The 13,485-nt window shown below is 43.7% G+C and overlaps 1 protein-coding gene and 1 long non-coding RNA gene across 5 annotated transcripts in view; one reads left to right on the forward strand and one right to left on the reverse strand.

Moving 5' to 3' along the window:
- The window catches only part of SNX10 (sorting nexin 10), a 65,707-nt gene that overhangs the window by 31,477 nt on the left and 20,745 nt on the right, over positions 1-13,485 (forward strand). For 3 of the 4 annotated variants that reach the window (XM_020915742.2, XM_070467732.1, XM_070467733.1), the window contains exon 2: positions 4,740-4,786. The exons of the other annotated variant lie outside the window; for it this stretch is intronic. In XM_020915742.2, coding sequence (XP_020771401.1) covers positions 4,763-4,786 — 24 coding nt within the window. In that variant the 5' untranslated portion in view covers positions 4,740-4,762. The remainder of the gene's footprint in view (positions 1-4,739; positions 4,787-13,485) is intronic. 4 annotated transcript variants of the gene reach the window in all.
- LOC139035186 (uncharacterized) lies at positions 1,736-3,896 on the reverse strand. The gene is made up of 3 exons (XR_011487781.1): positions 3,769-3,896; positions 3,039-3,242; positions 1,736-2,157 (listed from the first exon to the last, which is right to left on the reverse strand). It is a non-coding gene; the product is annotated as an uncharacterized lncRNA (long non-coding RNA).

Genomic DNA, 13,485 nt, shown 5'->3' on the forward strand with positions numbered 1-13,485 from the left:
GTCACAGCACAAGTTAGTAAGTATTACCTGCTTGTCTGCTCTAGTGGTCACCTCCTCTCTCCTTCATCTACTTTATATGGCTTTCCCCCTTGAATTCTGTTTATCCAGGTTGTTTTGCTATCCCCAGTGATTCTCCTTAGCATGTATATGAAGGCAAGGGGAGGTCATGCACATGCTTGTGTCTGGAGCATCCGTAAGTCGAAGGTAGCACTTGTCCTAAAGGCCTCCAAAATAGTTGTGAGGCTAAAATGTTATATGTATGTATATTTTTTCTTGTTTCTGGATTTCAGACCCTAAATTTGGCCTAGTGTCATTCTTATGACCATAAATGGAACCCATTGTAGAGATTATGTCTTAGAGATTAGCAACTTAGTAGTTTCATTATTTTATGTGTTATGAACCAGTACTTTTTTTAGACTGCTCATTCTCTTTAGACTCATTAGAAAAGACTCTGATGCTAGGAAAGATTGAGGACAGGAGGAGAAGGGGGTGACAGAGGATGAGATGGTTGGATGGCATCAACAGCTCAATGGGCATGAGTTTGAGCAACTTCTGGGAGATGGTGAAGGACAAGGAAGCCTAGCGTGCTGCAGTCCATGGGGTTGCAAAGAGTCGAACATGACTTAGCGACTGAACAGCAACCCTTTTTAATATATTTGTGAGTATTTGTGTGATGAGTACTGGGAAAATTTAATGGGTAATTTTGTCTTTCCAGACCAAAAATGATAATTTTTGACTTTAACTGAATTTCACATTTCATCTTATTTTTCCATTTGAGTTTTGCCTTTATAAATAAAGCTCTAAGATCAGACTGAGGAAGAACAACATGGGTCTGGTTTACGGATGGCTATGCACACCTTGCTGGCCCTCCTCAAAAGTGCATGGACGCCCCACTTCTGTCCATTCTCATGTTTTGGTGCAGCTCTTTTTTTCTTCTTTGTTGAGCTCTTTTGGTTACATGAATTGGTATCTCCCTCAAGCTCGAGCACGTGGTTGTTTATCGTAAGGATGCTGTGCGTGGGAGCCCAGGAGACGCTGGGCACTTAAGCCACTGGGGAAGTAAGTCCTCTGAGTCACGGTGCCAGCAGCCGCTGAAGCTGGCTTCGGCAACCCGGCTTTTCTGGTGGCCAGTTTCTGTCATATCTCAAGAGATGTTTTATCTCCATCATGACTTCTGTTTAAGCATAAGCTCTGGTCTGCAGAACTACAGTTAAAGCTCTGTTCTCTCTCCATGTTCTCACCATCATTTCTGAGCTTCAGGACCCAGAGAGCTGCCAAGTCTTGGTCCAAGTCCTAGTCCAGATGCTGAGAGGAAGCTGATGCCAGCCCTCCCTGCTTTTCATGCCAGGCCACACCTCTGGCACCTGGCTAACCTAGGGATGGGCTTCTCTGGAGTCCGATGCCCATCCCTGATGCTGTTTTCTGTATCTGAGGAGGGCCCCCCCAGGTGACAGAAAACAGGATACCTGTAGAGCCACCCCCTGAAGCAAGACCCTGGCCAAGAACTTCCCCCAGAGGAAGGGAGGACTGTGCCCTCCAGCCCTGCCCCCACCCGCAGTCCCCACCACAGGCCTGCAAAGGATGCCAGTAGGTGCCAACGAGAGTTGCTCTGGGAAAAACTGGCACTATATTGAACCTTTCATTTTAAATAACCCCACTGATGGTGTATCCTTAAATAGATGAAAGTAAGAAGTCAGTGATTTTTTTTTTTGTTAATTTGAATAGAAAACTTGCTGAACATTGTAGGAGGAAATGAAACAAACACAGAAAGTGAAATTAACTGAGCTGTTGTGTTCCCCCCCACCCAAGGGGAAATAATAAAAGTAATTGAATACATTGTTTTATTTTCTTTTTAAAAGTATATAATTTTCTTTTTTCGTCCCACTTTATTGATGTGTAATGTGTTATAAAGGTAGCATCTCTTCCTATATTTGAATCTGTTATTTATTTAACATGAAGTGACAACTTCTATAATTTGTGTTTGAGTCATTATTTCTTCTGTAGAATAACAAAAATGCAACCAAGTATTGATAGATTTTACAGATCTAATTTGCATATTGAACGATTCATGAATCTGTCAGCATTCCATCCAGCGAGCAGAGAGGAGCTCCAGAGGCTTGCAGAGAGGGAGAGGTTTTCAAAGGCAAGACAAAGAAGCTATAAACAAACAAAAGGATTATTTCTGGTTTAGGTAACCTCCCTGTGGGGGACAGAAGGGATTACCTCATCTTCCTTTGGGGGATCAAAAGAGTGACCTCATTGGTGCTAACTAGAAAATTCCACACTGATTAGGATTGCAATCTTGGGAAAGGTTGTAATGGCATGGACTGTACCCCGCCAGGCTCCTCTGTCCATGGGATTCTCCAGGCAAGAATTCTGGAGTGAGTTGCCATTTACTCCTTCAGGGGATCTTCCTGACCCAGGGATCAAACCCGAGTCTCCTGTGTCTCCTGCATTGGCAGGCGGGTTTGTTTTTTTTTTACCATTAGCAGCACCTGGGCAGCCTTGTAATGGCAGACTGGTTAGGAATTAAGTCTTGGTTTGAGCACAAGTGTCTCCATGTTGGGCCTGTCATCTCTTTTTTTAACACTTCTGATAGAATTATAGTGTTTATTTTTAAATGACTATTACTTCATAAAGTGTAAAATTATGGAAAAATTCAAACAATATGAAAGTGTATCAGTGGAAAATAAAGCTCTTTGCCCTTCTAACCCCACCCCCATCCCACTATCCAGATTTAAAATATTGAAGCTTGACCATGTGTTCTCTGTGATGTTTTGGAACAGGTTTAAACTTCTCAGCTTCCTGTTTTTACAGTTTGACTCCAGTGCCCCATGGGAATTGCAGAGTCCCTCTGCCTTGGCTGGGAGAGGTTGGAAAACTCAAGTCCTTTGGAGAGAATTAAATTAAGACCCAAACTTTGAACCATTTGTCTGCATCACACAGTTATGAAGGCAGCCTTGGGCAATGGATTTGCCGTCTCTCCCTTCCTTTGTGACCCGGGGCAAGTTAATCCCTCTGATCTTCTGTTTTCTTACCTGTAAAGTGTGTGCTTAGTCGTTCATCCATGTCCAGCTCTATGTGACCCCATGGACTGTAGCCCACCAGGCTTCTCTGTCCATGGGATTCTCCAGGCAAGAATACTGGATTGGATTGCGATTTCCCTCTCCAGGGGAATCTCCCCAACCCAGGTCTCCTTCATCGCAGGCAGATTCTTTACCCTCTGAGCCACCAGGGAAGCCCTGTAAAGTAAGGACATTTAAAGCTCGTTCACAGGCTAGCTGTGAAGTTTACACAAGGAAACACAGAATGCTTTGTTGGAGAAATTCGGTCAGTTGGGGAGACAGAGAATATAAAAAGGTTGTGATGCAAATGAGTTAATGCCAGCAGGGAATCGCATAACTCACTGTGTAATGGGGGCCAAGAGCTGGGGCAAGAGCTGGTAGGTGATTTCTGAGCAGCATTGTGAAAGAGGAGTGGGACTTGGCAGGAGGATCTGGAAGGGGTCAAGAACCCGCCCAGTCATTGTTTCAGCCAAATCCCCAGATGGATGCAACCCATGGCCTACTTCTCAGGTGATGCAGAGATTCTTTCAATAACTGGAACTCTTGGAGCTGCTCCTCCTTCCAGCCTCTGCCCCTTTGCTTGTCCCAGTCCCTCTGCTTAAAATGCCTTTTTTCTGTTTCCTTCTGGGCTAAATCACACCACCCTTTCGGCCTCAGCTTCAGTACTTTCTCAGTAAAACCTTCCCAGGCAGCACTCGCCTACCTCCCCATTTAGGTTTGCTCTCCTCCTGCGGGAGCTCTTTCCGCTGCCTGCTCTGGGTTCTCTCCTCCCCAGCACCACGTGGGACTGGAGGCCAGAGCTGGTGTTCTTGCTTCCTTGTACTCCCTAGGGTTCCAGGGACGTTTTTAGAGATTCAGGAAATACTTGTGGATGATAATCATCTGGAAAAATAAGGTCAGACGTACTTTATCAAAATAAAGGCAAATTGTGACTTTGTAGTCATAGCCACCTTTCCTTTGTAAGGTACATGTGCATGTCTATAGCCAGGGGATTTAATTTTTTGGGAGGGATGCGGGAGGGGGCAGGGAGTAGGTGTTAACTCCAATGAGCTGTTGTAATAAATGAAGGTTTAAGGAATAATAGACAATTCTTGGGACCTGCAGGGTCTGGAATCAGCCGATAGGCTACCTGCATCGACTGTGGGTCAGAGTCAAGGTTCCAACCTTTGTCCTTCTTGAGGCCACACCACACCAGGTTCTCTTATCTGAACTCTGGAGTAGTTTAAATGTCAAAGGAGTGGGCTGTTGCTAGTGATACTGGGTTGACAGTGAAACCGTCAGGGCCATTCTCAGTGGGGATCTCTGGGTGTCTTTTTCATCCTCTCCATCTCGGTGCTAACCAGCATGCCCTGCTGTGCCTCACGGCCCCTCTGCTCCCTGGCATCACCAGCCCCTCTGACTGTCCCAAGATTTCGACTCTGGCCTGACTCTGCCTGATCTTCAGTTTGAAGGCCTGCCATCATCCAGCTGCCTTGGTCTTGCCGTGTCCCAAACTCCCAATCCCCAGGTGGACTGATCTTCATTCTGGTGTGGTCTGCAGGGGATGGGGTCAGGGAGGAGGCAGAGGTACGCTTTGCAGAGACCCAGAGGGCAGGTTCTCAGTGAGAGTTTGAGGGCCCCATCTACTCCTGTATGGGGGTTCCAAATCACCGAGTGTTGTATCTTATTTTTCAGATTGATCGTGTTCTGTGTTGAAGATGTTTCCGGAACAGCAGAAAGAGGTATGTCTTAGGAAATCAGAAAATAAAGACTTCACGTGCTTTGACTCACTCCAGCTTAGTTCTTCGTTCTCTAACCGTAAATCTGTAGAGGAAAGTCAAGATACCATAGGGCATCATAGACGGGAGCTAGTGAAAGAACAAAGCATTTGTCTTCCTGCACCCCACCCCCTCTCCCCAGCATTGCTGCAGCCATCTTGGCCCTTATTCTTTGGTTCCAGTGGCTGAGCTTTCTCTCTGCTCACTCCCATCCACTGCTTCCGAAAGTATCGTTTTCCATGACTCAGAATTCTTCCAGGCTCTGCTCCCCACTTTGCTTTGACCAGCCTCCCTTTGGCCTGCTGTCTCGGGTTTTCTGCTCCGTTGCTTAATTCTGAATTCCCCCATCTTTGGTAACCGCCCGGGGTAGCTGTCTGCCACTAGTTTCAGTTTTGTCCTGAGTTGTGCCTCTTAGATCTCTGGGATTGGTTTCACATAATATGGGGAAGGCTGTCCCTTCCCCACCCCAGCCTGGCCTCCCAGGCTTCCAACTGCAGCTTCCCGAGTTGCTGTCTGGCTGGGAGTTGGGTAGGAGGATAACCAGCACACCAGCCCTGGGTTGAGCGGTCTCCCTTGGAAGAACCTGTTTGTCCGCCCTGCTGATTGTTGTGGTACACACGTCGTTACCAGGTGAGCTGAATGAAACTCAGTCGTTTCGTTGGACCTTTCCAGGTTCAGTCACGTGTACACACAACCGTTCCGTGTATACACACATAGTCGCAGACACAGTCAAACACGGCTGCATGGTCCTTAGTTTGCTTTGCCCAAATGTAAAACCCTAAACAATCCATTTCAGAGAATCCTCCCAGGAAACTTCTTTGCTAGATCTCTCATTCGTTCTTTCAGTCCCATGTGTGAGTTCAGGGTCTCTTCAGGAGTCCAGCCCACTTCCACACTTGTAGTCCAGGCTGCCCCCCACCCATTTTCAAAGGCAGTGTTTTTGTTTTCTAGCTTTTAAAAATTGGTATAACACATGTAAATTGTACCTTATCTTATGTATGCAGCTCAGTAGGTTTTCACTTATGTGTACAACTGTGTAACCACCACTCAGCTCAAGGTATGGATGCTTCCAGCACCCCAGAAGGTACCTGTATCCCTTTCCAGTCAGTCTCCCTGACATCCTCACAGAGTGAGCTCCACACAATGCCGTGACCAGGGATGCTTTTTACTTGTCCTTGTATTAAACAGTACTGGGACCAAGCTGCTTGCTTCAGGAAACACCTCTGTGAAGCTGGCCAAACTGAAGTCCTCACACTGCTGTCTGTCACTTCCAGTAGTGATTTCACGTTCAGGGGTTCCCCAGACCAGCTTCAGTTTTGATTATTCACAAGAAAGATTCACAGAACTCACTAAGGGCAGTTATATTCACGGTTATAGTTTATTACAGAGCAAGGATACCAGTTAGGATCAGCTGAACAGAGGCTCAGGCTGGGGAGGGGTCCACACGCAGAGCTGCTGGGTGTGACAGTAGCTCTTCTCTGTATGATGATGCCTAAGAGAAGCTCCCCGGAGGCTTTGGTGTCCAGCGATCTCTCTTAGGCTGCTCCTGCCTGCTGGAGAAGACTCTTGAGAGTCCCTTGGACTGCAAGGAGATCAAACCAGGATATTCAGATATTGATCTCAATCCTAAAGGAGATCAACCCTGAATATTCCTTGGAAGGACTGATGCTGAAGCTCCAATACTTTGGCCACCTGATTCAGAGAGCCAACTCATTGGAAAAGACCCTGATGCTGGGAAAGATTGAAGGCAGGAGAAGAGGGCGGCAGAGGGTGAGATGGTTAGGTAGTATCACTGACTTAATGGACATGGACTTGCACAAACTCCAGGAGATAGTGGAGGACAGGGAGGCCTGGCGTGCTACAGTCCATGGGGTCCCAGAGTCAGACACGACTTAGCAACTGAACAACAACAACGACATCCTGCCTGCGTGGCCAGTCTTTAGTGTCCAGTCCTCCTGGGATCAGGCTAATACCTTTAGTCTCCAGTTTCTCCAGAGGTCATAGCTCATAGAGCGTGACCTTAAGCCTCCTCCAATATATTCACATTGTTAGACTGTTCAATGGTCAAAGCCCAGGCAAAAAAAGATACTCTTGTCAGTCAGGACATTCTGGGGGCCTAGAGATCACCTCCCAGTAGTCAGAGGCAGAGGCCAGACCTCCCTTCAGGTAAGCTGAATGCTTCACTACACACCTGTATCGGCCTGAGCCCTGGGCAGGCTATGCCAAGGGAGCAGGGCTGTGTTGACAGCCAGCGTCATTCCAATGGCACATTTTAAAAATTAATCTCTTGGGGGGCAAAGCTCCCCATGAAAGCAACAGAGACTTTTTTTTTTCCAATTAGAAGAAGCGTTTCTTTTTCTTTTTGACTTGGCTGGTTTAATCACTTGATGTTAATTTTTAGTTCATTTCAATTCATAAAAACTAGACACAAATTTTAACCAACTACACAAAGAAAGCATTTTATTGACCTTGTGAAAGTCCTTTATTATAAATAATCATGTCATATTATAACATTAAGGTTATATAACATAACCTTAGTGATATTATAACATTAATGTTTCTCTGGTGGCTCAGTCAGTGAAGAGACCACTTGTAATTCAGGAGACCTGGGTTCAGTCCCTGGGTCGGGAAGATTCCCTGGAGAAGGAAAATGCAACCCACTCCAGTATTCTTGCCTGGAGAATTCCATGGCCAGAGGAGCCTGGTGGGCTACAGTCCATGGGGTTACAAAGGGTTGGACATGACTGAGCATGTAGCACACAGAATGTTAGTGCATAACGTTAAAGAATTCTAAACTGGAAAGTCCTTCAACTGAAAAGGAAAATACCCATAAGGAGAAAGAGGTATAATGTCTAAAAATTTACTTTGGCCTCTGTCAGCAAGAAACCAGCACAGCAAAGCGAGATTCTCAATGTGCTATAGCACATACATGTTCATCACATATCAGTTCATTTTCTGCATGTGGTCAGAATGACTTCCTGGTTTCTAACATGTTGCTCTTAGAATGAAGTGCACATTCCTCAATGTGGTTTCTAAGGCCCCAGATGATCTTACCCTGCTTCTTTCCCCAGGCTCGTCTCCCATCCTTCCTCCACCCAGCGCCCATCTCAGTCCTTATTTCAGAGACTTTACTGCTCTACCAGCCCTGGGCTTCTGCGCTTTCACAGATGTTTTTCCCACTGCCTTCACACCACCTTAGCCGGCTGACTCCTCCTTATTTTCCAGGCCTCAGCTGATAAGTCAAGAAGAGGCTTTCCTCAAGCCTCAGTTACCAAGGTATTTTTATGTCAGCACCTACCCAGCAGCACCCTGGAGTTAGTGCCAGTTAGCACTGGAGGAGGTTTTGGTGGAGACTTTAAATATCCTAGTGGCTGGTGGCTGTTTAGTGGAAAAGAATTCAATTCCCCCACAACTGGGTATGTGAGGGCTGAGTGCAGTATCCCTAATTATTCTAGAATCCGGACCCAGGGGGCAGTGTGTGTATAAGCACTTTGTACTCAGTGCCCACAGGAGATGTTGCTAATTAATCATGAGGTTGGCACATGAATTGAGACCTAGTTACCATCCTTGTTCAAGATGCACACTGGAGAACTCCCTGGAAGTACAGTGGTTTGAACTCCATGCTTTCACTGCTAGGGCCTGGGTTCGATCCCTGGTTGGGGACCTAAGATCCCACAAGCCATGCAGTGTGGTAAAAAGAAAAAAGAAAGTTTAAGAGGCAGACGGCCCCAGACTGACATCTTGGTTCCACCTAACTGATAGTGCCAGCCTAGAAGTTTGGTAAATTTTTCTTTTAAAGATGGTTGGGGGGAAGTGGGGAGTCAATTGCACTCTCTCGTTAAAATAGCTTTATTACTGCAATAAATCTAGAGAGAGGAGAGCAGGGAGGGAGAGGCTCCCTTGTTAGTTAAACATGTTCCATTTGCACATTGGTTTGAATTCCCACGAGAGCAGTATCTGTGCTGATGGATCTTCCCCATAAAAAGGCCTTGGCACTGGGCCATTGTAAAATTAAAATGAATTCAGATTCATTCATGCATGCAGCTTTAATTTACAATTAAAATATTATGGTTACATATTTTAATAAGAATAATTAGATGGACCCAACTGAATCAACTCTTCTGTTTAATGAGACAGAACCCAGAACCCTTATGAAAAGGCAGGTGGCTGTGACAGGAAACACGTTTCAGACGGTGTCTTTTGTGGAGTCAGGCATTTTTGGTCTCTGTATATTCTAATGTCCAGAATGAACAGTTTGAGTTTTCTACATTACTAAGGCCCTTTGGCTCCAGGTACATGGAGCTCATCTTATGTGATATGTAAATAAGCAGTTTACAGTCTTTCATTGAGCCTGACATTCTAGCCCCTCCAAGGAACTGGGTTTGTTCCTCTGCCCAGGGCTTTCTTGGTTTAAGTGAGACAGTCTTGTGTATGTGATGTGACAGGAAGGGTGTGCTGAGACCTGTTTTTGTGTGTGTGTGTGTCTCCCAGCTCTCCTGAATCGTGATGACTGAGTTAAACTTCTAGAGATTCATGCCTTTTGGATAAGAGTTTTTATCCCTTCAAAATGTGCATACTTTATGTTGGATATAATGTCAGTTACCGTTTATTAGGGCTTCGCTGGTGGCTTAGATGGTAAAGAATCTGCCTGCAGTTCAGGTTCGTTCCCCAGTTGAGAAGATCCCCTGGAGAAGGGAATGGCTACCCACTCCAGTATTCTTGCCTGGAGGATTCTGTGGACAGAGGAGCCTGAGGCTACAGTGTGTGCTGTCACAGAGAGTCAGACACAGCTGAGCGACTAACACTTTCCACTTCACTTCTCCGTTTATTGACACTTGAGTGACAATAAATCCACTAGCTCTGTGGCAGGAGGTTCCCTGAGCAGAGCAGAACCAAAGTGTGTCTGGGAAAGTTCCAGGCACCATGAGGACCCAGACACTCAGGCCCCTACAGGGGGAGTTAGGAGGGAAGTGCTGCTATTTTGGATGTTTTGGCTCTGAGCTTGAAACTTAGGTGTCCAGGATACACTTAGGCTGATTGATGGTAACGTTTTGGGCTTGCTCTAGGAAAGCATTTTTTAATGTTGATTTCTGATTGGAAACTGACTAAGCTGGAACCCATGAATAATATTAAAGAATATCCACAAGCAAGGCCTCTACCTGGTGTCCTGCGATGCTGGGGACTTTTGAGGGGAAGTGACAAAACAAGACATGACCCTTTCCCAATCGCCAGAAATCAATTTGTTTTTCCTTCCTCCTTTCCTCCCTATATATGTGATATGGTGTAATAATCGGGGAAACTGGTTGTATAGTTTCCATATATCCTGTATAGGATATATGGGAATTCTCTGTTATCTTTGAATAGTTTTCCTGTATGTTTAAAACTGTACTAAAATAAACAATTTGTTTTAAAACAAATAACATTGAGTTTTATGTGCTCACACATAAAGATTTCTAAAAGATTGTACAATGAATAAACCAAGGTACAGTGTGCTCCCATTTGCATTAAAAATTATATATTCATGTATATATACATACAGGTGGCTTCCCAGGTGGTGCTGGTAGTAAAAAGCCTGCTTGTCAGTGCAGGAGATGTAAGAGACTCAGGTTCAATCCTGGGTCGGGAAGATCCCTTGGAGAAGGAAATGGCAACCCTCTCCAGTATTCTTGCCTGGAAAATTCCATAGACACAGGAGCCTGGAGGTCCACAGTCCATGGGGTTGCAAAGAGTTGGACACAAATGAGCACATACAAATATAGACACATAGATATGCTACTTATGTATATAATATTATATATATGTGGCATATATATATATGCTATATCCATATATATGCCAGTTATATATATATAATATTAAAAATATGTAAAAGTCCTATATAGGTGGCAGAGAAGGCAATGGCAACCCACTCCAGTACTCTTGCTGGAATCTCACATGGATGGAGGAGCCTGGTAGGCTGCAGTTCATGGGGTCGTGAAGAGTCAGACACAACTGAGCGACTTCACTTTCACTTTTCCCTTTCATGCATTGGAGAAGGAAATGGCAACCCACTCCAGTGTTCTTGCCTGGAGAATCCCAGGGACGGTGGAGCCTGGTAGGCTGCAGTTCATGGGGTCATGAAGAGTCAGACACGACTGAGCGACTTCACTTTCACTTTTCCCTTTCATGCATTGGAGAAGGAAATGGCAACCCACTCCAGTGTTCTTGCCTGGAGAATCCCAGGGACGGTGGAGCCTGGTGGGTTGCCGTTGGGGTCGCACAGAGTCGGACACGACTGAAGTGACTTAGCAGCAGCAGCAGCATATAGGTGGACAAGAAACTGGGAGTACAGTTCGAGGGAGACTTCATTTTCATGGTGTTATCATCTGAATTTGCAATTGTATCTCTCTCTAATTACATAATATTTTACTTTTATAATAATGAAAAAATCTTATTTTCTAAAAGTAAATAAGTATTAGGATGTCATTATGTTAATGGTGTCAGTACAGGCTGAACTCATGGTTAGCTCTTTTAGATTCACATTTCTGACTTACTTTCACTTTCAGATGCCATATGTCTCTCTTCGTAAAGCAGTCTTCTTGAGATGAGTTCCATCCCTTTTCCTCTTCCTCTCTTGCTTCGCTTCTTTTACTGGTTTTAACTTTTCATTATAAAATTTAAACATATACAAAGTAGAAAAATATAATGAACCCTTATATGCTTAAAGGTTCAACAATTAACATATTATTAATTCATGACCAAGCCCCACCTCCACCCATTTCCTTCTGCTACCACCCGATGAATTATCTGAAATGAATTTTAGGCATAGTATAATTTCATCTGTAAATATTTCAGTATGCATTTCTAACAAATGACCCTTCTTAGAAACACACCATATTATCACACCTTAAATAACTAACATTAATTCCTTTATACCATCAAATATTCAGTGTTCAAGTCTCCCTGATGATGTTGAAAAAAATTTTGTATATTCGGTTATTCTAATCCTGATGCAAATAAGGAATACACATGCCATTTGGTTAATATATTGCTTAAAACCTCTTATTCTGCCCTTTTCCCCCCTTGTGCAATTTATTTGTTGAAGAAACTGCATCTTTTGACCTGTAGACATTTTCATATTCTGGATTTTGCTGATCTTTAATGTTCTTGTGGTGTAGTTTAACACAGGTTGGCAATTATTTCTTGTTGTAAAAGGTGAGTCTTTTTCCACTGGACTTTTCCTAATGTCTTATGAGATGCATAAAGGTAACTATACTTAATTCTGGACGCTGCTTCTGTAGAGAAACTTGTAAAATCACAAATTATTATAATTCATGTAAAAGGCAAAGCTCACCCACAGTTATATATCCTGAAGTAATAAAAGCTTTCTTAAAAGTCATCATTCAAAACTGCCAGAGCATGGCATTTAAACCTACTTCAAGCTATAAAGTGGCAAGTAACATCCCTTGTAGTATGTCTTTTAGGTTATTTATTGTAATTGTTATCAGGAAATAAAGGAAGGTTACTTGGTACATTTCTTCTGCCTTTCAAGCATGTTATTTGTAAAAGAATGTGGTTTGTGTGAAACGGGCTAAATTTTAGTTCTGAGATTGTTATGTGGGAATCCTGGCTAGAACCCTGGTGAATAAGACGTTGGGTTAAAGTCTGTTCTTTGCTGGCACTGAGCCAGGGCTCAACACATTTTAATCGAATGAATGAGTCTTCCAGTTCAAATACGTGAACATATAAAATGGTATATACTTTGGAATAGGAAAAAGATGTTCTGAGAAAGGGAGTACAAAATGAAACAAGTTTTCATTTTTGTGATAGAAAATTCTCATAAAGGCTATAAAAAACTGAAACTCACTAGCACCTAACACCTTCTGCTTTGGGTATTAGCTTTTGTCTGTATTCATCTTTTTGTAATCTGAATAAATGTTTTTTCAGTTAACACAGTTATGTTTACTGTACTATAAAGATTAAAGCTAGACTACAGTAAAGATTTAAAAAGTATACCTGTCAAGATGGCTAAAATAAAAAGTGATAATACTGTTAGAAACTGTGATAGGTATGTAGTGACATATCATTGTGGTATTAATTTGCATTTCCCTAATGGCTTCCTGGGTAGCTCAAATGGTAGACTCTGCCTGCAATGCGGGAGACCTGGGTTCGATCCCTGGGTCGGGAAGATCCCCTGGAGAAGGGCATGGCAGCCCACTCCAGTATTCTTGCTTGGAGAATCCCCATGGACAGAGGAGCCTGGCGGGCTGCAGTTCATGGGGCCGCAAAGGGTTGGACACGACGAGTGACTAACACACACGCACAATGGCTGATGATGTTGAACGTCTTTCCATGTGCTTCTTTATTGTCTGTGTGTCCTCCTTAGTGAAATGTCTTCATGTGTTTTGCCCATTTTCTAGTTGAACTCTTTGTTGTTTTTTTTTAAAATGTTGGGTTTTGAGAATTCTTTGTATATTTTAACTACAAATCCTTTGAGGAATGAGTGTTGCAGATATGTTCTTCCAGTCTGTAATTTGTCTTCGCAGCCTCTTTGCAGGAGGTACAGAGCAAAGGCTTTTAATTTTGGTGAGGTAGAATTTAGCTCTCTTTCCTTTTTTTCTTTTTAAATTTTAAAGGATTTATTTATTGTATTTTATTTTTCTGTCTGAAGTGTGTGGCATGCA

Source organism: Odocoileus virginianus, chromosome 1, assembly GCF_023699985.2.
Source record: "Odocoileus virginianus isolate 20LAN1187 ecotype Illinois chromosome 1, Ovbor_1.2, whole genome shotgun sequence".
NCBI lineage: Eukaryota > Metazoa > Chordata > Mammalia > Artiodactyla > Cervidae > Odocoileus > Odocoileus virginianus.